This window comes from Eubalaena glacialis, chromosome 3, assembly GCF_028564815.1.
Source record: "Eubalaena glacialis isolate mEubGla1 chromosome 3, mEubGla1.1.hap2.+ XY, whole genome shotgun sequence".
Classification (NCBI taxonomy): Eukaryota; Metazoa; Chordata; class Mammalia; order Artiodactyla; family Balaenidae; genus Eubalaena; species Eubalaena glacialis.
Window position 1 is genome coordinate 95,617,418 of NC_083718.1, and position 25,041 is coordinate 95,642,458.

Genomic DNA, 25,041 nt, shown 5'->3' on the forward strand with positions numbered 1-25,041 from the left:
GATGCAGATTCTAATATAGTATAACTTCATTTAAATATCTATTTAAAAAATAAACTAGCATAATGCTACATATTGCTTTATGTTTTAGCTTAATATATCATGAACATATTCCCAGTTCAATATTTCTATCAGTTTTCAATGGTTACATAGGATTTTGGCCTACACATATTTTATTTATTTATTTATTTAATTTATTATTTATTTATTTATTTTTTTAACATCTTTATTGGAGTATAATTGTTTTACAGATATTTAATGTTGGACATTTAGATTGTTCCCAATTTTTCATTATCATAAACCTTACTTCAAATAATCTTTTTACACATTTATATACTTATTTCCCTAGGATAAATTCTATGGACTTGTGGGTTCAAAGGGGATTCAGACTTTTAAAAGGCATTTGCTATGTGGTGCCATATTGCCTTTGAAGTGTACATTAATGAATTTGTAAAGCCCTTTCATATAATGTTAATAACTGTGGTAAAAATGGGAATATGTATTTGCTTTGTTCCTGTATTGGAACAGGAATTCTTGTTTTCCCGTTAAATATAATGTCTCCTGTTATTCTTACCAAGGAGAATTAGAGACAGCTGGAAAACTTGTGTAAAACTCAATTCCTTTTACTTTTACTGTTCTTGTTAGGGACAGCTCTCTCTTCAAAGAAACTCCTAGTATTTTCAGAGGGAGGAAGAATTTCCTAATATGTAGAATATTTACAAAAGCTAAGAATACTAAGACATGAATTTATTCAGCATCTTATCTTCAGACATCTGTTTTACAGTATTTCTACTACTTTCCAGGCACAGTCTATCTAATAGAAACAACTATTACCTGATCTTCATATCCTTCTATCTTCACAGGTGTGAACTGATCCATGTTATACTGGGCAAATGCACTGTTTTTTTTTAAAAAGGGAGAAGAGGGAGAGAAAAGAATTATATATAAATAAATATAAAAGGTAGTTCAGGGAATTCCCTGGCGGTCCACCAGTGGTTAGGACTGCACACTTCCACTGCAGGGGGCACGGGTTCCATCCCTGGTTGGGGAACTACTATCCTATATGCCATGTGGCGCAGCCAAAAGAAAGAAAAAAAAGGTAGTTCACAGACAGTGAAAGAGAATGTATAACTGGGATATCGTTCATTATGGCAATTATAGTGATGCTGTGCAAATTTTAGGTTTGTAGGATCTGGTCCCAAAATGAGTTCTGAAAAAGCAGTATGGACAGGGCAGTAGACTTTCCCAGGCAGCAATTCTTAAAACATTTTCTACAGCTAAAATCTAAACAAATTATATATCACACCAAATGCCTTCATAATAATTATTTGTTGCTCTGCATCAAAATCCTTGTTCCATCTCCCCACCCCACACTTGCCCAGTTATTATCCAATTCTGATTTCCTCTTTACAGAGGAACTCTGGGCCAGTTGGATAGACAGTAACTGAAGGAGTACTTTGTATTGAAGAGTAAAGAACAGTAGTGATAAAGCCAGAGAACAGGGGGCCTAGAAAGCTATATAGTATTTAGATTTGAAGAAGACAAGAAAACCAACCAACCAACCAACCAACCACCAATCTAATGTTTTTGAGGACAAGGACAAAATGAAAATGATATTCTAGAAACATTAATTAGCCTGACAGTGATAAGGAGCCAATGATTGGGTAGAATAATAATGCAATTATTCTATGGTTAACTCTATTAAGGTACTTTCTGAATATCTGCTATTTTTTGGCAATTTGAGAAACATTATCACTCCTCAATAGCAGCCTAATCTTTCTATAACTGGCAGTTATAAAAAAATTCAGCCTGAACTAAAAGAACTAAACTGCTTTAACAGGGAAAATCTAGGCAAAAATAAAAATAAGTAAGACCATATAAAATAAACTTTAAGGAAGTAAACAACATTTTGGGGGAACATGTTTTCTCCAAGGGAAAAAAAAACCAACTAAAATTGTTAAAAACCAACTGCTTTACTTTGAGGTATTTTAAACTTAGTTTTCAGGGTACTAGTTTACTATCAACATAGTTTACCCAATATCAGAATAACAAGTAAGTGGATTTAGAAGGATACTTACTGTGCTGCCCCTTCCCTGAGGAGATTGTCATTATTAAGTAGTAGCCTGACATCTGAGGAGGAAAACAATGTTAAAGATGTTAAAATTCAAATGTTCAGTAGAAAACAAACTTGGAGAAATTTTAGCGGATTTCTAGATAGATTTTTAGAAAACCAGGCTTTGCAAGATTAGTCTTTGGATATATGTAGAAATTCTAAAAATGTACACAAACAGATGCTAATGTTCACAGATTTACACAGAATTATTTGTGGTACAATAATCCAACAATAACTTCTCAAGGAATTTCATAGCAAATGAAAAACATGGTTTACAAAAGGTTACAGTTAGGACTATTTATTTGTATCTAAAGAATCCTTTTAAAATAGATTAAGAATTGTAGGCTTTTCTGTAACATCAGACCAAGAAAGCTGGGCACAATTCAGTCAGTGGCAGTAAAATTGCTGAACATATTTTTCTTTAGAGAATCTAATGTGCGGCCTACAATCTTTTTAAAAAACTGTATGTCAAGAGTCTAGTCACTTTTCTTTTGGAAGAGGTGTGTCCTTGTTACTAAGAAACTACCAAGCATTAACTCCAAGAGAGAAGGCTGATTATAAGCCAAAGGCAACTGACTCTTAGAGCTTCTGAAAGAAGGGGCTGGCAGAGGCCAATGTGTAGCATGCCAATAAAAACCAGCCGTCATGTCATAAGTAGCTTGCCAACTCAATCTAATGCTTTGGTATCAATTATTCTCATGATAATCCTATAAAGTACATTCAGTTGTCAGAAATAAAACAAGGTACTTCTAACTACAAAGACCACTAATTTTTGTTAAGTCAAGGATTTATCTGAGCTAATCAGCTGGATAAAGTTCAAGTCGTAAGAGTATTTCTAAAAGCTCTGTTGTTGAAAATTTACATTTGGTCAATATGGAAGAGAGACTAGGCGATGAAAGGCTGCATTTGTTTTTCTTGCTGTTAGTGCTCAAATATCCAAAAAACATGTCTATAAAGAAGAATGTCTTGATTTACTTCTATTGTATTATTTCGCTCTTTGTAAATAACATTTATATGTTCTCCTAGTTACTTCTGCTCTGCATCATTGATTTTACCAGTGGAAATTATTGATTGTTCTACAATTTGTGGGGCTCTGAGCCAGGTGCAAATGAACATTACACAGTTCCTCTAACTAAGCATGTAACGTTCTTTTTTTTTTTATTATTATTTTTAAAATTTTTATTGGAGTATGGTTGCTTTACAATGTTGTGTTAGCCTCCACTGCACAACAAAATGAATCAGCCATACACATACAGATATCCTCTCCCTTTTGGACTTCCCTCCCATTTAGGTTACCACAGTGCATTAGGTAGAGTTCCCTGTGCTATACAGTATGTTCCCATCAGTTGTCTATTTTATACATAGTAACTATAATGTATATGTGTAAATCCCAGTCTCCCAATTCCTCCCTCCCCACCCCTTTCCCCCCTGGTATCCATACATTTGTTCTCTACGTCTATGCCTCTATTTCTGCTTTGCAAATAAGATCATCTATACCATTTTTCTAGATTCCACATATATGCATTATTTTTTTTTGAATTTTTTTTAATACAGCAGGTTCTTATTAGTTATCTATTTTATACATATTAGTGTATATATGTCAATCCCAATCTCCCAGTTCATCCCACCACCACCACCACCACCCCCGCCACTTTGCCCACTTGGTGTCCACACATTTGTTCTCTACATCTGTGTCTCTCTGCCCTGCAAACCGGTTCATCTGTACCATTTTTCTAGGTTCCACATACATGCATTAATATACAATATTTGGTTTTCTTTTTCTGACTTACTTCACTGTGTATGACAGTCTCTAGATCCATCCACATCTCTACAAATGACCCAATTTCGCTCCTTTTTATGGCTGAGTAATATTCCATTGTATATATGTACATCTTCTTTATCCATTCGTCTGTCGATGGGCATTTAGGTTGCTTCCATGACCTGGCTATTGTAAATAGTGCTGCAATGAACATTGGGGTGCATGTGTCTTTTTGAATTATGGTTTTCTCTGGCTATATGCCCAGTAGTGGGATTGCTGGGTCATATGGTAATTCTATTTTTAGTTTTTTAAGGAACCTCCATACTGTTCTCCATAGTAGTGGCTGTATCAATTTACATTCCCACCAACAGTGCAAGAGGGTTCCCTTTTCTCCACACCCTCTCCAGCATTTGTTGTTTGTAGATTTTCTGATGATACCCATTGTAACTGGTGTGAGGTGATACCTCATTGTAGTTTTGATTTGCATTTCTCTAATAATTAGTGATGTTGAGCAACTTTTCATGTGCTTCTTGGCCATCTGTATGTCTTCTTTGGAGAAATGTCTGTTTAGGTCTTCTGCCCATTTTTGGATTGGGTTGTTTCTTTTTTTAATATTGAGCTGCATGAGCTGTTCATATATTTTGGAGATTAATCCTTTGTCTGTTGATTTGCTTGCAAATATTTTCTCCCATTCTGAGTGTTGTCTTTTTGTCTTCTTTGAAGTTTCCTTTGCTTTGCAAAAGCTTTTAAGTTTAATTAGGTCCCATTTGTTTATTTTTGTTTTTATTTCCATTACTCTAGGAGGTGGATCAAAAAAGATCTTGCTGTGATTTATGTCAAAAAGTGTTCTTCCTAGGTTTCCTCTAAGAGTTTTATAGTGTCCAGTCTTACATTTAGGTCTCTAATCCATTTTGAGTTTATTTTTGTATATGGTGTCAGGGAGTGTTCTAATTTCATTCTTTTTCATGTAGCTGTCCAGTTTTCCCAGCACCACTTACTGAAGAGACTGTCTTTTCTCCATTGTATATGCTTGCCTCCTCTGTCATAGATTAGTTGACCACAGGTGCGTGGGTTTATCTCTGGGCTTTCTATCCTGTTCCATTGATCTATATTTCTGTTTTTGTGCCAGTACCATGTTGTCTTGATTACTGTAGCTTTGTAGTATAGTCTGAAGCCAGGGAGTCTGATTCTTCCAGCTCCGTTTTTTCCCTTCAAGACTGCCTTGGCTATTCAGGGTCTTTTGTGTCTCCATACAAATTTTAAGATTTTTGTTCTAGCTCTGTAAAAAATGCCACTGGTAATTTGATAGGGATTGCACTGAATCCATAGATTGTTTTGGGTAGTATAGTCATTTCCACAATATTGATTCTTCCAATCCAAGAACATGGTATATCTCTCCATCTGTTTGTGTCATCTTTGATTTCTTTCATCAGTGTCTTATAGTTTTCTGAGTACAGGTCTTTTATCTCCTTAGGTAGGTTTATGCCTAGGTATTTTATTCTTTTTGTTGCAATTGTGAATGGGACTGTTTCCTTAATTTCTCTTTCTGATCTTTAATTGTTAGTGTATAGGAATGCAAAAGATTTCTGTGCATTAATTTTGTATCCTGCAACTTTACCAAATTCATTGATTGGCTCTAGTAGTTTTCTGGTGGCATCTTTAGGATTCTCTATGTATAGTATCATGTCATCTGCAAACAGTGACAGTTTTACTTCTTCTTTTCCGATTTGTATTCCTTTTATTTCTTTTTCTTCTCTGATTGCCATGGCTAAGACTTCCAAAACTATGTTGAATAATAGTGGTGAGAGTGGACATCCTTGTCTTGTTCCTGATCTTAGAGGAAATGCTTTCAGTTTTTCACCATTGAGAATGATGTTTGCTGTGGGTTTGTCATATACGGCCTTTATTATGTTGAGGTAGGTTCCCTCTATGCCCACTTTCTGGAGAGTTTTTATCACAAATGGGGGTTGAATTTTGTCAAAAGCTTTTTCTGTATCTATTGAGATGATCATATGGTTTTTATTCTTCAATTTGTTAATATGGTGTATCACACTGATTGATTTGCATATATTGAAGAATCCTTGCATCCCTGGGATAAATCCCACTTGATCATGGTGTATGATCTTTATAATGTGTTGTTGGATTCTGTTTGCTAGTATTTTGTTGAGGACTTTTGCATCTATATTCATCAGTGATATTGGTCTGTAATTTTCTTTTTTTGTAGTATCTTTGTCTATTTTGGCATCAGAGTGATGGTGGCCTCGTAGAATGAGTTTGGGAGTGTTCCTTCCTCTGCAATTTTTTGGAAGAGTTTGAGAAGGATGGTTGTTAGCTCTTCTCTAAATGTTTGATAGAATTCACCTGTGAAGCCATCTGGTCCTGGGCTTTTGTTTGTTGGAATACTTTTAATCACAGTTTCAATGTCATTACTTGTGATTGGTCTGTTCATATTTTCTATTTCTTCCTGGTTCAGTCTTGGAAGGTAATAGCTTTCTAAAAATTTGTCCATTTCTTCCAGGTTGTCCATTTTATTGGCATAGAGTTGCTTGTAGTAGTCCCTTAGGATGCTTTGTATTTCTGTGGTGTCTGTTGTAACTTCTTTTTCATTTCTAATTTTATTGATTTGAGTCCTCTCCCTCTTTTTCTTGATGAGTCTGGCTAAAGGTTTATCAATTTTGTTTATCTTCTCAAAGAACCAGCTTTTAGTTTTATTATCTTTGTTATTGTTTCCTTTGTTTCTATTTCATTTATTTCTGCTCTGATCTTTATGATTTCTTTCCTTCTACTAACTTTGGGCTTTGTTTCTTCTTCTTTCTCTAGTTCCTTTAGGTGTAAGGTTAGATTGTTTGAGATTTTTCTTGTTTCTTGAGGTAGGCTTGTATTGCTATAAACTTCCCTCTTAGAACTGCTTTTGCTGTACCCCATAGGTTTTGGACTGTTGTGTTTTCGTTGTAATTTGTCTCTAGGTAGTTTTTGATTTCCTCTTTGAGTTCTTCAGTGATCTCTTGGTTATTTAGTAACATATTGTTTAGCCTCCATGTGTTTGGGTTTTTTACGTTTTTTTCCCTGTAATTGATTTCTAATTTCATATCGTTGTGGTCAGAAAAGATGCTTGATATGATTTCAATTTTCTTAAATTTACCGAGGCTTGATTTGTGGCCTAAGATGTGATCTGTCCTGGAGAATGTTCCGTGTGCACTTGAGAAGAGAGTGTAATCTGCTGTTTTTGGATGGAATGTCCTATAAATATCAATTAAATCTATCTGGTCTATTGTGTCATTTAAAGCTTGTGTTTCCTTATTAATTTTCTGTCTGGATGATCTGTCCATTGGTGTAAGTGAGGTGTTAAAGTCCCCCACTATTATTGTGTTACTGTCAATTTCCTCTTTTATAGCTGTTAGCATTTGCCTTAGGTATTGAGGTGCTCCTATGTTGGGTGTATATATATTTATAATCATTGTATCTTCTTCTCGGATTGATCCCTTGATCATTATGCAGTGTCCTTCCTTGTCTCTTGTAACATTCTTTATTTTAAAGTCTATTTTATCTGATATGAGTATTGCTAGTCCAGCTTTCTTTTGATTTCCATTTGCATGGAATATCTTTTTCCATCCCCTCACTTTCGGTCTGTATGTGCCCCTAGGTCTGAAGTGGGTCTCTTGTAGACAGCATATATATAGGTCTTGTTTTTGTATCCATTCAGCGAGCCTGTGTCTTTTGGTTGGAGCATTTAATCCATTCACGTTTGAAGTAATTATCAATATGTATGTTCCTATTACCATTTTCTTAATTGTTCTGGGTTTGTTTTTGTATGTCCTTTTCTTCTCTTGTGTTTCCTACTTAGAGAAGTTTATTTAGCATTTGTTGTAGAGCTGGTTTGGTGGTGCTAAATTCTCTTAGCTTTTGCTTGTCTGTAAAGCTTTTGATTTCTCAGTCAAATCTGAATGAGATCCTTGCTGGGTAGAGTAATCTTGGTTGTAGGTTCTTCCCTTTCATCTCTTTAAATATATCGTGCCACTCCCTTCTGGCTTGTAGAGTTTCTGCTGAGGAATCAGCTGTTAACCTTATGGGAGTTCCTTGTATGTTATTTGTTGTTTTTCTCTTGTTGCTTTCAATACTTTTTGTCTTTAATTTTTGTCAATTTGATTACTATTTGTCTCGGTATGTTTCTCCTTGGGTTTATTCTGCCTGGAACTCTCTGCACTTCTTGGACTTGGGTGGCTATTTCCTTTCCCATGTTAGGGAAGTTTTCGACTATAATCTCTTCAAATATATTGTCAGGTCCTTTCTCTCTCTCTTCTCCTTCTGGGACCCCTATAATGCAAATGTTGTTGCATTTAATGCTGTCCCAGAGGTCTCTTAGGCTGTCTTCATTTCTTTTCATTCTTTTTTCTTTATTCTGTTCTGTGGCAGTGAATTCCACCATTCTGTCTTCCAGGTCACTTATCCGTTCTTCTGCCTCAGTTATTCTGCTATTGATTCCTTCTAGTGTATTTTTCATTTCAGTTATTGTATTGTTCATCTCTGTTTGTTTGTTCTTTAATTCTTCTAGGTCTTTGTTAAACATTTCTTGCATCTTCTCGAACTTTCTCTCCATTCTTTTTCCGAGGTCCTGGATCATCTTCACTATCATTATTCTAAATTCTTTTTCTGTAAGGTTTCCTATCTCCACTTCATTTAGTTGTTTTTCTGGGGTTTTATCTTGTTCCCTCATCTGGTACAAAGTCTTCTGCCCTTTCATTTTGTCTGTGTTTCTGTGAATGTGGTTTTCTTTCCACAGGCTGCAGAATTGTAGTCTATATGCGTTATTATATGATATTTTAAGCAGGTAACCTTCTAATGTAAAACTAGAATTTCAAAATAAATGTTTGCTAAAATGAACCAAGATGTACAAAGATTATGATTTTACTTAAGCGGAACTTTAAGATGAATTAATTTATAACTTAAAATAGGATTATGATGATTGATATTAACACAATGTTATAATGCCTCATCTACATTTTTCATTCTGTAAGTTGTGTTAACATAGTAAATAGAATGGAGGATTGTAAATATATAGGAATAGTGGTTCCTAAATTGGCTGTGACTCAGAATCACCTGCAGAACTTGATAAAACAGATTGCCCATTCTACCCCAGATCTAACGAATGAGAATCTTAAGAGGATATCATTGGAATCTGTATATTTAACAAGTTTCCCAGATACAGTCAGTTCAGCCCCAGCGGCTCTAGAAAATGTCCTATGCTATGGCACTTCCTGAGTAAAAGCACTGAAGAGATTTAAGCTATATTTTTTAATGATAGATATAAAACTCTGAAAACAATTAAACATTGTTTCTACATTTATCAACATTAAATTACTTTAAATCTTTTCTCACATAAGATAGGTACCCTAATGTATGGGTTAAGAGCATGCTTTTGACTCAGACCTGGGTTTGAATCCTTGCTCTGACACTTACCAGCTGGGTGATATTGGATAAATTATTTTAACCTTTTTGAATTTTGTTTTCCTTAGCTATAGCTATAATGTTATAAGGATTAAAAGAGATAGCAAACACTCAATAAGTGCTCGTATGTGATTAAGGAGGGTTTAAAATAACTAAGTACTAATCTTTACTCACCGTTGAATACTTCATTAAATTCCCCTGGGGGTGCGTGAGTGATGAATTTAGCAGCTATGCGTACCTAAACAGAAATAAAATTTTTAGTAAAAGAACTATGAAGAGTAGCATATAAGAGGGGAAGGAATTAACAGATAACAAAATTTTTATCACATCCCTTGAAATATAATTTCCTGTTTAAACCTTACTGTTTAGGAGCCTTCAGATTTTCTTTTCACAAAACATGTCAAAGTGTTTATTATCAATACAGATTTGTTCTAATTTGGGGATATACATGCTGCTTTAATTTTGAATTTTTCTTTTTAAAAAGCTAAATAATCAATTTTTGGTCAAAATATACTGCAGTCACAAAAAGAGAAAGCTACGATCCTATTTCATTTATGAACACTTCAGCAAAACTAAATAAAATATTAGTTAATTGGTATTATGCCAATTTGTGTTTATGGTGTTTATCCCAATGCAAGAATGAATGATTCAATACTAATAAATCAATGTAACTTACAAACTAAAAGCAAAGCCTTGTGATCATGCTGGAAAAAAAGACAAAATTCAACACCCATCCAAATATCATAAAACAACAACAAAACTACTAGTTTTTAGTAGAATAAACTTCTTTAACTTTATAAAGGGTTATCTACTAAAATTTTACGGCTTATTCAGTAATGATGAAACATGAGCAGTGTCACTAATTTTAAAAGCAAGACAAAGATGACTCCTGTCACCTTAACTATTCAACACTGTACTAAAGGTCCTAAAAATGCCATGGAAAATATTTCTTTTGTTATTCATTCTGATTCCCTCCCCTGCCCACTACTGTCAATCTGTTTCTGGGTCTCTAATTAGAGATGGATGCCAAAATGTTATTATCTAACCTGCGTATCTAATTTTTTCTCCTATGTTTTATCTTTTTTGTCATTTTATGCCTTGTGTAGGGAGAATTCCTCAGCTCCATTTTTCAACTCACTAACATGCTCTTCAGCTGTGCCCATTTTGTTTTCAGACAATTATTTTAACTGTTCTATTTTTAATTTCCAAGACATTTTTCTTTCTTGTATGTGCAATAATCTCTTCGGGCTCCTTGTGGTTATTAACTATACTTATCTTAAAGTCTTGTTTTATCGACTGTTTCTTAAGAATTTAGATATACTGTTTGTTGAGTTTGGTGCTTCCTTTCATGGTACTGGTTTTCCACAAATGTTTGTTGCTCCTCTTTGAATTCAATTTAGTTTGCCTGTTCTGTTTACTTGTAGTTTGTCGCCTTGATTGTAGGGGAGGGAAAGAGTAGACTTGCTGCTGAGAATGTGTGAGCAGATTATCTTCTGAGTGAGCCTCCTAAGGCCACAGGCTCCCTGGGGCACTGCCCTGCCACTCTGCTCCCAGTGCTCATTCTCATTGCTATATTCTGAGGACAAATGCTATTCATCTGCAGCTTAGCCCAAATGGGAATGAAAGGAGGAGCCAAGTGGTCCAGTAAGCTTAGAGAACAATTCCCCAACTAATCCACTCCAAGACTGTTCTGAGTTCTTCCCTTCTTGCTCCTTAAATAGATGTCCTCCCATGACACTCTTACTACTTAAATGATTACTAATTTATTTCTCTTCCCATTCCACTTTTTCCTACTTTTTCATTTTAAAAGTTTTGGCATAAAAGGTAAGGTAAAACCATGTACTCAGTCTGCCATATAAGCAGTCTCTCATCTCTCATCAAGTAAAATATGAAATACAAAGAATATACAAAACTATATTAAAGAAAAAAAAACAATTTGGAGTATCATTTAGTTATATCTATATGTCTATATATGTAATAATGATGTTAGCAATGATAACAGGACTGACCTCAAATGGGTCTCTCAGTATAATTCTAACACACTATGAGAGAAAGGACATTGAAAATTCCCTAATATCTGATGTGATGAGTATAAAGATGATCAACTCACTGACGAGGGGCAAAGAGGAACATGGTATATCTGACAACAAAATGAGCTCTACTTTCCAGATAGGCATCCTCTGTTGACTTCTTCCATTTCCTTCAAACAATTTTAAGTTCTTATTGACCCAGTCAAATTAAGGTTATCATCAAAGTTAAACCATTCTTAAGGGGGAAAAAAAAAGACTTTTAAGAATCTTTGGAAAATAAAGCTGGGATTGAGAAGAGAATTAGAAAAAGATGGAAATACTTTACAACTTTAGAATCCCTAGGTTTATATGGAAGATCTTATGTGACTTTGCTCTGATTCTAAAAAGAGTAAAAGAAAAGCTGCTCCATAGCCAGACTTATCTTTTCAGTCAAGAAAGGCCTATTGATTCATGGAGCAAGGCAGAATGGAAACCCTGGATTCTAATTACTGGCTCTGTTGGTCCACTAACTAACTAGATTTGTGATTCTGGAAACATTGCTAACCTTTTTTGGTTCTGAGTTTCCTCATAATAATCCTACTCCTAAAAGAGATTAGGAGATCTGCAAAATTTGCTTGAGCTATAAAATTCTGTATGACTTTTTAAGACTTAGAAGACAAAACTTTTATGTGGACCATCTGGAAGCAGGTATGAGGAATCTGTATCACAAACACCTTAGGATATTCTTATGCACATACAGTTTGAGAACCCTAATGTGACAGGGTAGTTGTCGATAATATATTATTTTTCTGGGATGAAAACTGGTGGAGATTAAGAGGAAATATTCCATAAAGCCCTTAAATTAACTGAGCAACAAAAATAAAAAGAGGGGTTCTAATTAGGAAGTAAGAAATGCTGCTCAACTCATGAGAATTATACTACACAGGGCTAATAGTTCCAATATGGATTTCCAACTGTGTATATCTGCTTTGGCATGTACACTTAATCATATTACTGTACTTGTCAACTGTTGGTGTCAATCACTTATTTAAGAAATTAGCGGGACTTCCCTGGTGGCTCAGTGGTTAGGAATCCGCCTGCCAACGCAGGGGATGCCGGTTCGAGTCCTGGTCCGGGAGGATCCCACATGCCGCAGAGCAACTAAGCCCGAGCACCATAATTAGGGAGCCTGCGCACTAGAGCCCACGCGCCACAACTACTGAGCCCACGTGCCACAACTACTGAAGCCCGTGCGCCTGGAGCCCGGGCTCTGCAGCAAGAGAGGCCACCGCGATGAGAGGCCTGTGCACAGCAACAAAGAGTAGCCCCCTGCTCTCCACAATTAGAGAAAGCCCATGTGCAGCAATGAAGAACCAACGCAGCCATAAATAAATAAATAAATATAAATTTAAAAAAAAAAAAAGAAATTAGCAAACCTATTTTGAATAGCAAACCTATTTTTTTAGTCTATTTGTGGCAAGTCTGTTGAGCAGCTATGGTCTATCCCACTTTCTGTCAAGGTGCATGTCCCATAATCCTTACATAATTATGAAACTCCCCTCGGTCAAGCAAAATTAAGTGTGTGTAGTTCAAAAATATATTCATATACTACCCCAAAAGCAACTTCCCTTAAAAGAAAAAAGCCACAGCCATATTTTACATACTACTTATTAATGTTTGAATGCATAAAAGTTACCAAATTGAAAATTCAAGTTACTAATATTTCTGAAGCTATCCACAAATTTTCACGTTATAAAATCTGATGGAATCGCCATAACTGAAAAACAGTCATTGGGATAATGGATGAACTGACTCTGCATGTAAAAAAGTAGCAGTTCATCCATTCAGCAAACATTTACTGAGCAGCTAGGAAGAGTCAGTAAATAAAGATTAAATACTGAATAAGACACTGTCACTATTCTCAAAGGATCTGTCACCTAGATAGTAATATAGAAAACATTAAAAGGCACAATGAGGCACAAAGGAAGGTACAATCAACTCTACATATGTATATAAGGAGGGGTTGGGGTGACCTTCAAAGGCAGTGATGTTTGAGCTGGATTGGAGGATGAGTAGATACCAAGGACAGCATTCCCCATGGAGGGAACAATATGTACAAACTAAGACAACACAGCACAACAAACTGAATGGAGATATTTAAAAGATCTGCATAATGTAAAACAATGCTACTTTTTCTACTGATTCTTTTTGCATTTTCAAAAAAAATGTTTTTTCAAAAAAAAAAATACTAATCATTTGTTAATATGCAATAAATTTATCATTATATTAAAATGAATTGTTTAAAAAATCTGTAAGTTTTAATATCTAATACAATACGTATAAGCCACATAAATAAAAACTCAATTTCTTGGCAGTCCAGTGGTTAGGACTCCGTGCTTCCACTGCAGGGGGCACGGGTTCAATCCCTGGTCAGGGAACTAAGATCTCACATGCTACGTGGTGCAGCCAAGAAAAAGAAAACAAAAAACCCAACCAACCAACCAACAAAAACCAAAACTCAATTTCTATGAAAAAACTAAGTAGAAAAGATAAATGCAACTCTATATTCATTGAAGCATTATTTACAATAGCCAAGATATGGAAGTAACCTAGATGAATGGATAATGATGTGATGTGGGGTGTGTGTGTGTACACATATATATGCAATGGAATATTAGCCATAAAAAAGAATGAAAACTTGCCATCTGCAACAACATGAATGGACCTAGAGGGTATCATGCTAAGTGAAATAAGTCAGACAAAGAAAGACAAATACTATGTAATTTCACTCATATATGGAACCTAAAAAACAAATCAGAAAGAGTAAGATACAGAGAACAAACAGATGGTTGTCAGGAGGGGGTGGGGGGAGGAAAGAAATAGGTGAGGGAGATTAAGAGGTACAATTTCCAGTTGCAAAATAAATGAGTGACTGGTATGAAATGTACAGTGTGGGGAATATAATCAATAACGATGAAGGGTCATAGTTCATGCACAATCTTTATATGGTGACATACCATAACTAGATTTATTGTGGTAATCATTTAGAAATGTATAGAAATATCAAACCACTACACTGTATAACAGGAACTAACATAGCATTGTAGGTTAATTATACTTCAAAAACAAACTCACAGAAAAAGAATTCAGATTTGTGGTTACCAGAGACAGGGGTGGGGAGAGAGGGTCAAAAGGTACAAACTTCCAGTTATAAGATAAGTAAGTACTAGGGATGTAATGTACAAAATAATAAATATAGTTAACACTGCTGTATTTTATATATGAAAGCTGTTGAGAGAGTAGGTCCTAAGAGTTCTCACCGTAAGCAAACTTTTTTTTTAACTATTTCTTTACTTTTGAATCTATAAGATGATGGATGTTCACTAAACTTACTGTGATAATCATTTCATGATGTATGTAAGTCAAATCATATGCTGTACACCTTAAACTTATAGTGCTGTATGTCAATTATATGTCAATAAAACTGGGGGAAAAACAACTGGATTTCTAAGTGTAAATGGGTCCTGAAAGCGAAAGAGTTTGAGAAGTGTTCTATCTGTTGTTAACATGGGTTGATATTTATCATGCTGTTGAGTGAAAAGGGCTGCAAAATGATGTATTCCTGTTTTTTTTTAAGTATATATATTTACATATATGTATAGCTACTTTTAACTGGGACTACCTCTGATGGTAGTATTACAAAAGATATTTTTCATCTATTTTTTGGCTTATCTCTATGTTCAAAAAGTTGTACAAGGAATATAAATTATTTGTATGAAAATTTTTTTTTAATTTTTTAAAAAGCAAAAAAGGGGCATGCCAACATTCCCCATACAATAAATAATTTTTAGAAAATTATCTGAGAATATCAAGAACCAGAGAAATGTCCAATTAAAGAAAACAAAACATCTAGTTTTTAAATGAAAGTGGGGAGATTTGAAGATATATACACTTGGCAAGGGTGAAGTTCTAAATGAGCAGTTAAAAGAAATGTAGTCATCATTAGATGCCAACATGGGGTCCTAAAACACTGTCATGGTTGGACTTCCCCAGTGGCACAGTGGTTAAGAATCCACCTGCCAATGCAGGGGACATGGGTTCGATCCCTGGTCCAGGAAGATCCCACATGCTGTGGAGCAACTAAGCCCCTGCACCACAACTACCAGCCCACATGCCGCAACTACTGAAGCCCGTGTGCCTAGAGCCCGTGCTCTGCAACGAGAAGCCACTGCAGGGAGAAGCCCACGCATGGCGACGAAGAGCCAACGCAGCCAGAAATAAAAACAAACCAAAAAAACACTGTCATGGTAAACAGTCCCCATGTTACCTTCTGAGAGTTAGTAAAAAAGATGGATTACAGTCGACCCTCTGTATTTATGGGTTCTGCATCCAAGGATCGAAGATATTCAGAGGAAAAAAAATTCCATAAAGTTCCAAAAGTCAAAACTTGAATCTGCCATACACTAGCAACTATTTACATAGCATTTACATTGTATTAGGCATTACAAGTAATCTAGAGACGATTTAAAATATATAGCAGGATGTGCGTAAGTTATATGCAAATACTGTACCATTTTAAGTAAGGGACTTGAGCATCCTCAGATTTTGATATCTTCGGGGGTCCCTGAGCCAATCCCCCTCCATGGGACGACCATACTTAGTATTAGATAAACATCTGACAGTCTTTGAAGACAGGCTTTGAAGTGTTAAGTTGATTTGTCACTATAATAATACCATAAAAATACCTTGAAGGAATACCTGTAATAGAAATCGTAATGATATATTTATATAATCACTTTAAAATCTAAAGTGTGCTCCATGGTCTCTTTTACAATTTGGTTCACCCTCTCTCATTCTCCTATTGTTTAGCTCCTAGACCTATAGCTACATTCCCACCTCAGGGCTATTGCAATTTTTATTCCTTTTGCCAGAAATGCTCTTCTATCAGAGAGTTCACTTCCCTCTTCATTCAAGTCTCTGTTCAAATATCACCTACTGAAGTACCCTTCTCTGACTTCTTGACTTCTATAAATTAGCTACTGTACCCTCCACACCCTTCATAATTCTTGCCCTTTACCTGCTTTAAATTTCTTCAAGGAACTTGCCACCACTGAACATATATTTGTTTTTACTGCTCAACACCTCCAAAAGAATTCCAAGAGCACAGAGCAGGGGTCTGCAAACTGCTAAAGTAAAGGGCCAGACAGTAAATATTTTAGGGCTGTGTGGGCCACATGATCTCTGTCCCAACTGTAAACTAATGAGCATAATTGTGTTCCAGTAAGACTTTGTTTTTTAACTGAGGTACAATTGACAAATAAAGTTATAAGATATTTAAAGTGTACGATGTGATGATTTTGATATACATACACTTATACAGTGTGAAAGGATTACCCTCATTGCGTTAACACATTATTTTAGACACTGCAATCTGTATTTCATGTAATTTTCACATCATGAAATATTCTTTTGATTTTTTTTCTAACCATTCAAAATACATTAGCTTGTAGGCCATATAAAAACAGGCAGTGGACCAGACCTGCCAACTCCTAGCACACAGCATAAGAATTTGTTATGTCTGTTCATTGCTGTATACCTAGGACTGAGACACCTGGCACGAGCTAGGAATGTAAATGAATGAATACTATTTTATTGTTTACAAAACTCTTTCATAACCTCTCTTTTGATCTTAAAACAGCTTGTTAAAAATAGGCAGGGAAGAGACTATTATCCCCACTGTAATTGAAGGAACAGGTTCAGAAGTGCCTTGTCCAAGGTCACATACGTACAAAGGGGTGGCACTGAACTAGACAATCATCTATACTATGCAGTACTAATAGGTATTAAAATTCAGGATTATCTATAGTGTGGTCTCATGGATTTGGCCTAGCCCTTTTACAATTTTGTTTTTAAACCAGGAATTGAGACAAAGCTTTCCTTGTGAAAGCTGCAGTTGTCACAAAGTTGGGAGGGGTAAATAAAATGATAAATAATAACTTTAGAAGTCAAAATTTTATCATCCAGCTTCAAAACTGGGTCAAAACTAACAAGATGAAATTTAACAGAGGTAAACAAAATCACTGGCACAAGCAAAAGGGGAAAGAGAAATGGCTAAGCAGCTAGTGATTGCAAAAATATTTTTGCTGCAATACAAATGAGGGATGACACAGTAACAGTAATTTAGTCAATCATTCTCAAGATTGGGATGGAGAAAGAAAGGTGACAGCAGGTATATCCTATGGAGGGGAGGCATGTCACCCCCCTCCTAATTGAGAATCACTGATATGGACGTTTTAGTTGAACAAAATCTTCACTCTGCTTAAAAAAAAAAGTCCCTATTTCATAAAGTAACAGGTTCACTGTACATAGCATTCATATGATAGTGTCTGCGGTAAAGGGTATAACTCCATGTATATTTTAAAGGGGGAGTAACTCAAGCCTTATACACAATTCTACCCCTTCATATATTTAAATATTCCAAAAATGTTAATTTCATGGAATGCACTGTATTATGTTTCTAACCTAAATAGGGGCAATTTAAAGTCTGTAAGTATCAATGAAAGGTAAGTTTTCTTAGATTTCTGTTTCTTCCCATTTTCCTTATCCTCTTACCTCTCCAAAAAGGAAAATAAAGTAAAATACTCAATCCTTACAAGATTCAAAATTTCATTTTTATATTACTAATATCTGTACTGAAGTTTAAAAAACTGAGAAAGTAATATATCCCATTGTTCCCTAGAAACCGCTTAATTTTGTAATTTTGTTAATTATAGTAAGAAACTTTAGAAAATGTAGTAGAAAAATAAATTTACAAAATTTTTATAAAACTCAAATCTTTTTTTTTTTTTTTTGTCATGCAGCTGCGCCATGCAGCTTGTGGGATCTTAGTTCCCAGACCAGGGATTGAACCCAGGCCCTAGGCAATGAAAGCACCGAATCCTAACCGCTGGACCGCCGGGGAATTCCTCTAAATAATCTTTTAATAACAGACCCCACACATTTCAACATTACATCTATTCATAACTACCTTTCAAAATAGTTTCCTTAACAAAAGAATTTGAAGTTGAATATTTAACAACTGCAGCTCTTTGTGAATGCTGGGTAGATAATTCCAGACAGGCAAGGAAGAAATCTTTCACTAGATAATATCCATATTCCAATTATCAGCAAGGCCCAGGTCAGTTTATACTGCCCAAATTTTGTATACTTCATGAGCCAAATCTCTGCCAGTAAGGTATCTATGAAAATCTTTATCTCCCTCATTAGTGTATTAAAGACTTCACTTCTAGGCCTTTACTCACACTGTCCTTGAGTTTGTGCCTCTCTCATCTTTGCCTGTCTAAATCACTCCTATTTTCCAAGGTTGGGGAATCTGTTTCTTTCAAAGATATATTCCCCATTACTTAAAGTCTCAAGAATCCTCTGTTACTTCTACCATACTTTGAACATTTATCATAGCACCTAAAATATAACAGCTGTTGACAATTAGTTCTATAGGTACCATTCTGCTCCCAAAGACTTAAGTTTTCTTTGGGCAAACTGCCTTGCTTTCTTTTTCTATACTATACAGGGTCTAGCAAAGTAAACGGCACATAGGCAATTAGTAAATGTTTACAAAATCCCTTTTGAATAAAATGACACTAAGAAAGTGTACTTAGTTTTTAAGATTATTATGAGGTACTATGGCAAAATGGAAAGATAAAGACTCTGGAGTTGGACAGACCTGGATTTGAATTTCAGTCTCTTAATCTCTTTGAATCACAGCCTCTCCCTAAAGTGGGATAGTATCTACTTCTTAGAATTGCTGTGAAGGTTAAATAAGATAATATATGTCAAGTCTTTGGCAAAATATTTAAAATACAATATGGAGGCTCAGTAAATGTCAGTTATTATTAACCGGTCACAGTAAGATAATTGCTGCTTTAAATTATTAAACTGAACAAAGCCTTCAAATTATTGAGAAAATAATTCCTCCCTTCCAGAAGTTCCTTGGGTCCTAGTCACCTAATATTCTCCATCATTACAATCTTCATCAATAACTATGAACATCAACTTTTTTTTGACCAAAAAAAGTTTTTCAAAGTGACTCTACTCTGCTTCCCTTTAATTTTTTTTATTTTAAAAATATATTTATTTATTTATTTTGGCTGTGCCAGGTCTTAGTTGTGGCATGCGGGATCTTTAGTTGCCATGCAGACTTCTTAGTTGCAGCATGCATGCAGGATCTAGTTCCTGACCAGGGATCGAACCCGGGTTCCCTGCATTGGGAGTGCAGAATCTTACCCACTGGACCATCAGGGAAGTCCCTCTGCTTCCCTTTAAATTGATAATACATCTTTCAAAGTTTACTCATGTTTTCAACTAGGCTATACTTCAAAAAATAGTAGTAAATTGTGCTTTCATAAATATTTATTTTACTTATTTTTATTCTACATCATTCCAGAAGTATTCAAGGATAAGCAGTTGCATTCCTCCTCCAGAAAGAGATAATACCTTATTCTTATCCTGGTAAGAAAGTTCTATTTGCACAGAATTCAATGTTATTTCTTAAGACAGTTTTTCCTATTTGAAGATATTTAGGATGTTACTGCTGTTGTTATTATTATTATTTTGTATTTTAAGACTACTTTTTCTAAGAGCAGTTTTAGGTTCACAACAACATTGAGAGGAACATACAGATATTTCCCATATACTCTGTCCCCCCATGTGCACAGTCTCCCCCATTATTAAAAAATCTCCACCAGAGCGGTACATTCGTTACAATTGATGAACTTACATTGACACATCTTTATCACCCAAAGCCCATAACTTACATTAGGGTTCACTCTTTGTGGTGCACACTCTATGGATTTGGACAAATGTATGACATGTATCCACCATTACAGTACCATACAGAGTATTTTCACTGCCCTAAAAAACCTCTGTGCTTTGCCCATTCATCTCTCTCTCCCCCTAGGATGCTATTTGTTTTTTGTTTTTTGTTTTTTAAATACATATTGCCTCAATGTAGTTCATTTTTCTGGTCTGCTTCTAAGGCTTTCAGTATATCAACAATAAACTGCCTGGGGCAATAATTTAATAGATGGTTCCAAGCTGCTGACATGCATGTATTTCAGTATCAAACTAGCTCTAGAATTCCAGTTTCAGTGCCTTTATCAAACAAAATCCCTGCTGGCAGAGAGTTCTCAGAGGCTAGTGAGAATTTAATTTGGGGCTATAATTTCAGAAAAAAACACATTTTCAGGGATCTCCAAGGCCATATGGAATAAAGCTTTCACTAAATAAAACTTACTGTTAGCTATGTTTTTTTAAATTCCAAATAAGCTAAATATTATTTTCCCAGTTTAGACCTGGACATATTATAAAGATTCAGAATGCAATTAGGGGACTTCCCTGGCGGTCCACTGGTTAAGACTCTGCGTTCTCACTGCCAGGCGCCAGGGTTCAATCCCTGGTCAGGGAAACTAAGATCTTGCATGCCATGTGGCGTGGCCAAAAAAATAAATAAAATTTTGGATGTATATATTGATAGTTTATTTTGATTTATCATTATCAGTAAGGCCTAAGGTTTAAAAAGCACAGATATGTCTAAATTAGAATCAACATTATAAAAAAGATGGTGACACTTTCAAGTAATTTGTTTTACGTTTACTCCTTTAAAAGCCATTTCAAGTATTTCTTAGGAACTGTTCTATTAGTAACCACTTATAAGTTTTGTCAGATATAGACAAACAGGTAGTGAAGGCAGGCAAGTTTAAGTAGAGCAATTTCATTTTTAAAAAGTCTACCAATAAATGCTAAGGAAAACAGCTTGAAGATTTATTAAAGTAATAATATAACACACATGGAGTGCCAAAGACTTTCTCCTTGTCCAAACTTTAGTCAGCCTTCTCTGAGCCCTCTTCTCAGTTAGGTCTTTATCTTGGCCGCATCCTGTCTATGGCCTGCCTAGCCCAGTCTTACTTAGCAAGAATCCTGCTCTCAGTTTAAAGAGAATTCCCCCACTCTTGATATCTGATCAAGTTCCTTGTCCCCAACCTTTGATGTATAAGTCCTCGATCTTCTGTTAGCAAGAATCCTTCTACCCCTGATGTCTCCTGTTAGTAATTTTCCACCTACTAACCCGCTCACTTGCTTGTTGGCTATTCATGCCCAGCAGTCTTTGCTTATTTGGACCTGAACTCAATCTCTCTCCCCTAACACGAAAGTATTGAATAAACTCTTCTTATCATTTTAACAAGTGTCAGATTAATCTTCTTTAACAGAAGTCAGCATTGTATTTTATGCTGTATAACAGTATATAAAAACAACATACTTAACCATAAAATTTACAACATTTAAGAACCAAAAAATAGCTCCTATTTTGTTTTCTAGTTATCTTTCCCAACCATTCCCTTTTAATTTACAACTTCTCTATGCACCGAGTTAGAAGGAAATCATTCCTCAGTCCTCACTCTGGACTATCCTAATATAATACATCCAAAATGTCGGTAAAAAGATTTCCAAGTATTTATCTTTAGTGTTCATTTAGAAGTTCAAAGTGACAAAGCCTTAAGTCAAAAAAAAAAAAAAAAGTACTGGCTCAATCTCAGTAAAGATAAAAAAGCTGTCTTATCTTAAATGTAAAACAGCATTGATATACATATGAAAGGAGGGAAAGGACCCTATTTGGCTTAATTAGAGGATTTACCGAAATGTCTAGATCAAGAACTGAGGAAATATAAAAGTCTGAGATATAGTGTTCTAATGGGTTAGAAAAAAAGATTAAAGTGAGTGAAAAGATCACATAAGCGACTTGTTAAAATACACATTCTCACCCCCAATCCTAGGTGAGTGGGCAGATAGGTAAAAAGTTCCAAGTGGCCAGATACAATGAGTATTGTTTTGGAAATAATCAGGACCAAATTAAGAAATTAGGGGAAAATCCACACCAAACGCCTTGAGATTCATGTGCCAGAAAGCAATGATGCAAATGCCAAGTCCAAACAGGCAGAGTTCAGCAGTGAGGGCCCATGCTGGCTTGGAAACAGATGCAGTGGGAAGCAAGAAGCATTTTGCCTTTAAGATCTGGTGCATATCTGGCACGTTATGGTATTTCTAACTTAAAGGTGTATCTTTTTACCAAATTTACTTTTTTTTTTTCAAAATCATTGGGAGTCAGATCTGGTTTCACATGCCAGCTTTAGCACTTAATTACTCGGGTCTTAGTTTCTTCATCTGTGAGTCTAATTCCTGCTCATATATCTAGCACTACTTTAAGAATCCAATGAGGTAACATGAGACGGACTCAGACATAGCAGATACTTAACTTTCTTTCCCTAAGCAAATGCTTAGATGTTATTGAATCTTTGTGTTTACCAATTTGTTCATTCACTCAAAACAAAACAAACTATACTTTATTGGGTCCCAGGCACTGAGGTGAGCTGAGTACTAAAGATAAAAACAAAAAAGGAGAATGGCAGGGACTTCCCTGGTAGTCCAGTGGGTAAGACTCTGAGCTCCCAATGCAGGGGGCCTGGGTCCGTTCCCTGGTCGGGGAACTAGATCCCGCATGCCGCAACTAAGACCCGGCGCAGCCAAAAAAAAATAAAATAGAAAAGGAGAATGGCAAAAGAAGTAAGCCAACAAATTCCCTTTTGCCTTAAGCCTTGGTTCTGAAGAACAGCTATACAATTAGAACCACCCGGGGAGCTTTAAAATTACTGATGCCTGGGTTCCACCCACAGAGCTTCTGATGTAATAGACCTGGGGTAGAGCTTGGGCACCAGAATTTTTAAAAGCTTCCTCGGGTGATTCTCACGTGCTGCCAAGGTTGAAAGCCACTACCTTAAGCTAATATTAAGTGCAAATCTTCATTATGGATACAAATAACATAAGACAAGCATACAGTCAGCATCCTGGCTTTTCAAATCTTTGTATACTTTACCACTGTTAGCAAAACAACTTATACAAACAATAGCCCTCAGAAAAGATGTGTCAATCATTTAAAAATACAAAGCAGCAAAACTGCCAAATGAGTATTACAGACAATACACAACATGGAACTCTTAGGAAGGAGATGGATATGGGTTGGGTTGGTTAAAGACAACTACAAGGAAGGGGATCTAAGCTGGGCTCTACAAAGTGCTTTAAATAGTAGGGGGGTGGGAGAAAGAGGGAGGGCATTACAAATAAGGGAACTGGTAAGAATAAAAAAAGGTAGGGAAAAAACAGTGCTTTGTAAGCAGACCAGTTTGGCAGAAACAGATTTATTTGGCGATAATAAAAGCGGAAGGAAGAGTAAAATGAGTCAGATGGCAGTAGTTATGCTAACAACAATTCTGGTTTTATTCTGTAGGTAATGGAGAACTGCCAAAGCCTTCTGTGTGGGAAGTTCCATTAACAAAAATTAATCTGGAAGTACTGGAGTCCTCAATATGGCTTCACAAAACCTGGAAATCAGTCTGCCCTCTAAGAGTTAACTATGAAATTAAGAATACTATCAAAGCAAGATTCATTCACTCATTCATTCAACAAATATCTGAAGGCCTACTATGAAAGCACCGTTTTAGGCAATGGTGATTCAACAGTATATGGTCCTTACAGAGCTTACATTATAGTGGGTAGAGAGACAATAGGTAAGATTTTTTAAATATTTATTTTATTTATGATCATTTATTTTTGGCTGCATTGGGTCTTTGTTGCTGCGCACGGGCTTTCTCTAGTTGTGGTGAGCGGGGGCTACCCTTCATTGGGGTGCACGGGCTTCTCACTGCGGTGGCTTCTCTTGTTGCAGAGCACAGGTTCTAGGCGCGAAGGCTTCAGTAGTTGTGGCATGTGGGCTCAGTAGTTGTGGCTCACGGGTTCTAGAGAGCAGGCTCAGTAGCTGTGGTGCACGGGCTTAGCTGCTCTGTGGTATGTGGGATCTTCCTGGACCAGGGCTCGAACCCGTGTCCCCTGCATTGGCAGGTGGATTCTTAACCACTGTGCCACCAGGGAAGCCCAACAATAGATGAGATTAAACAACTAAACTACATGGTATGCTAGCTAGTGATAAATGCTAAGGAGTAATAATAAAGCCGGGAAAGAGGATATAAAATGGTAGATTGGAACTGGACAGGATGATCACAGAGGGCTTCACTGAGAAGGTAATTTCTGATTAAATATCTGAAGGAAGTGAGGGATATAGAAGGAAGAGAACTCCAAAGAACAGATCAAATGCAAAGACCCATTAAGTGAGGATGTGTGGCTAGAGAGGACCAGGAGAGAATAGGTAGGAGATAAGGTCAGAGACGTAAGTGGTAAAGAGGTAAAATCCCAGATCATGTAGGAACTTGTAGTCAGAGTAAAAACTTTTATTCTGAAAAAGATGGGAAGCCACTGGAGGATTCTGAGCAGAGGAGTGACATATTTTGACTTACATTTTTTAACCAGATCACTCTGGGTGCTTCATTGAGGACAGACTGCCTATGGAGAGACAAAAGCAGAAGCAGGGAGACCAGAGAGAAGGCCAGTGCAATAATCTACATGGGAAATCATGGTGGCTTCTTCCAGAGTGGTTGAAATAGGGGTATGGTGAGAAACAGCCAAGTTCTAGGTATGTTTTGAAGGCATAGCCTATAGGATTTGCTAATGGACAGTATGGGTATTGTGAGAGAAGCAGGAATCAAAGATGACACTAAACTTTTTGGCCTGAGCAACTAAAGAATGAAGGTGCCATTAACTAAGAGGGTAAAGAC

General features: G+C 36.0%; 1 protein-coding gene across 1 annotated transcript in view; it reads right to left on the reverse strand.

The window, feature by feature from the left end:
- The window catches only part of CAPZA1 (capping actin protein of muscle Z-line subunit alpha 1), a 47,963-nt gene that overhangs the window by 15,345 nt on the left and 7,577 nt on the right, over window positions 1-25,041 (reverse strand). The window contains exons 2-4 of the mRNA XM_061183694.1: window positions 9,489-9,552; window positions 2,076-2,127; window positions 832-895 (exon numbers count right to left, since the gene is read on the reverse strand). Coding sequence (XP_061039677.1) covers window positions 832-895; window positions 2,076-2,127; window positions 9,489-9,552 — 180 coding nt within the window. The remainder of the gene's footprint in view (window positions 1-831; window positions 896-2,075; window positions 2,128-9,488; window positions 9,553-25,041) is intronic.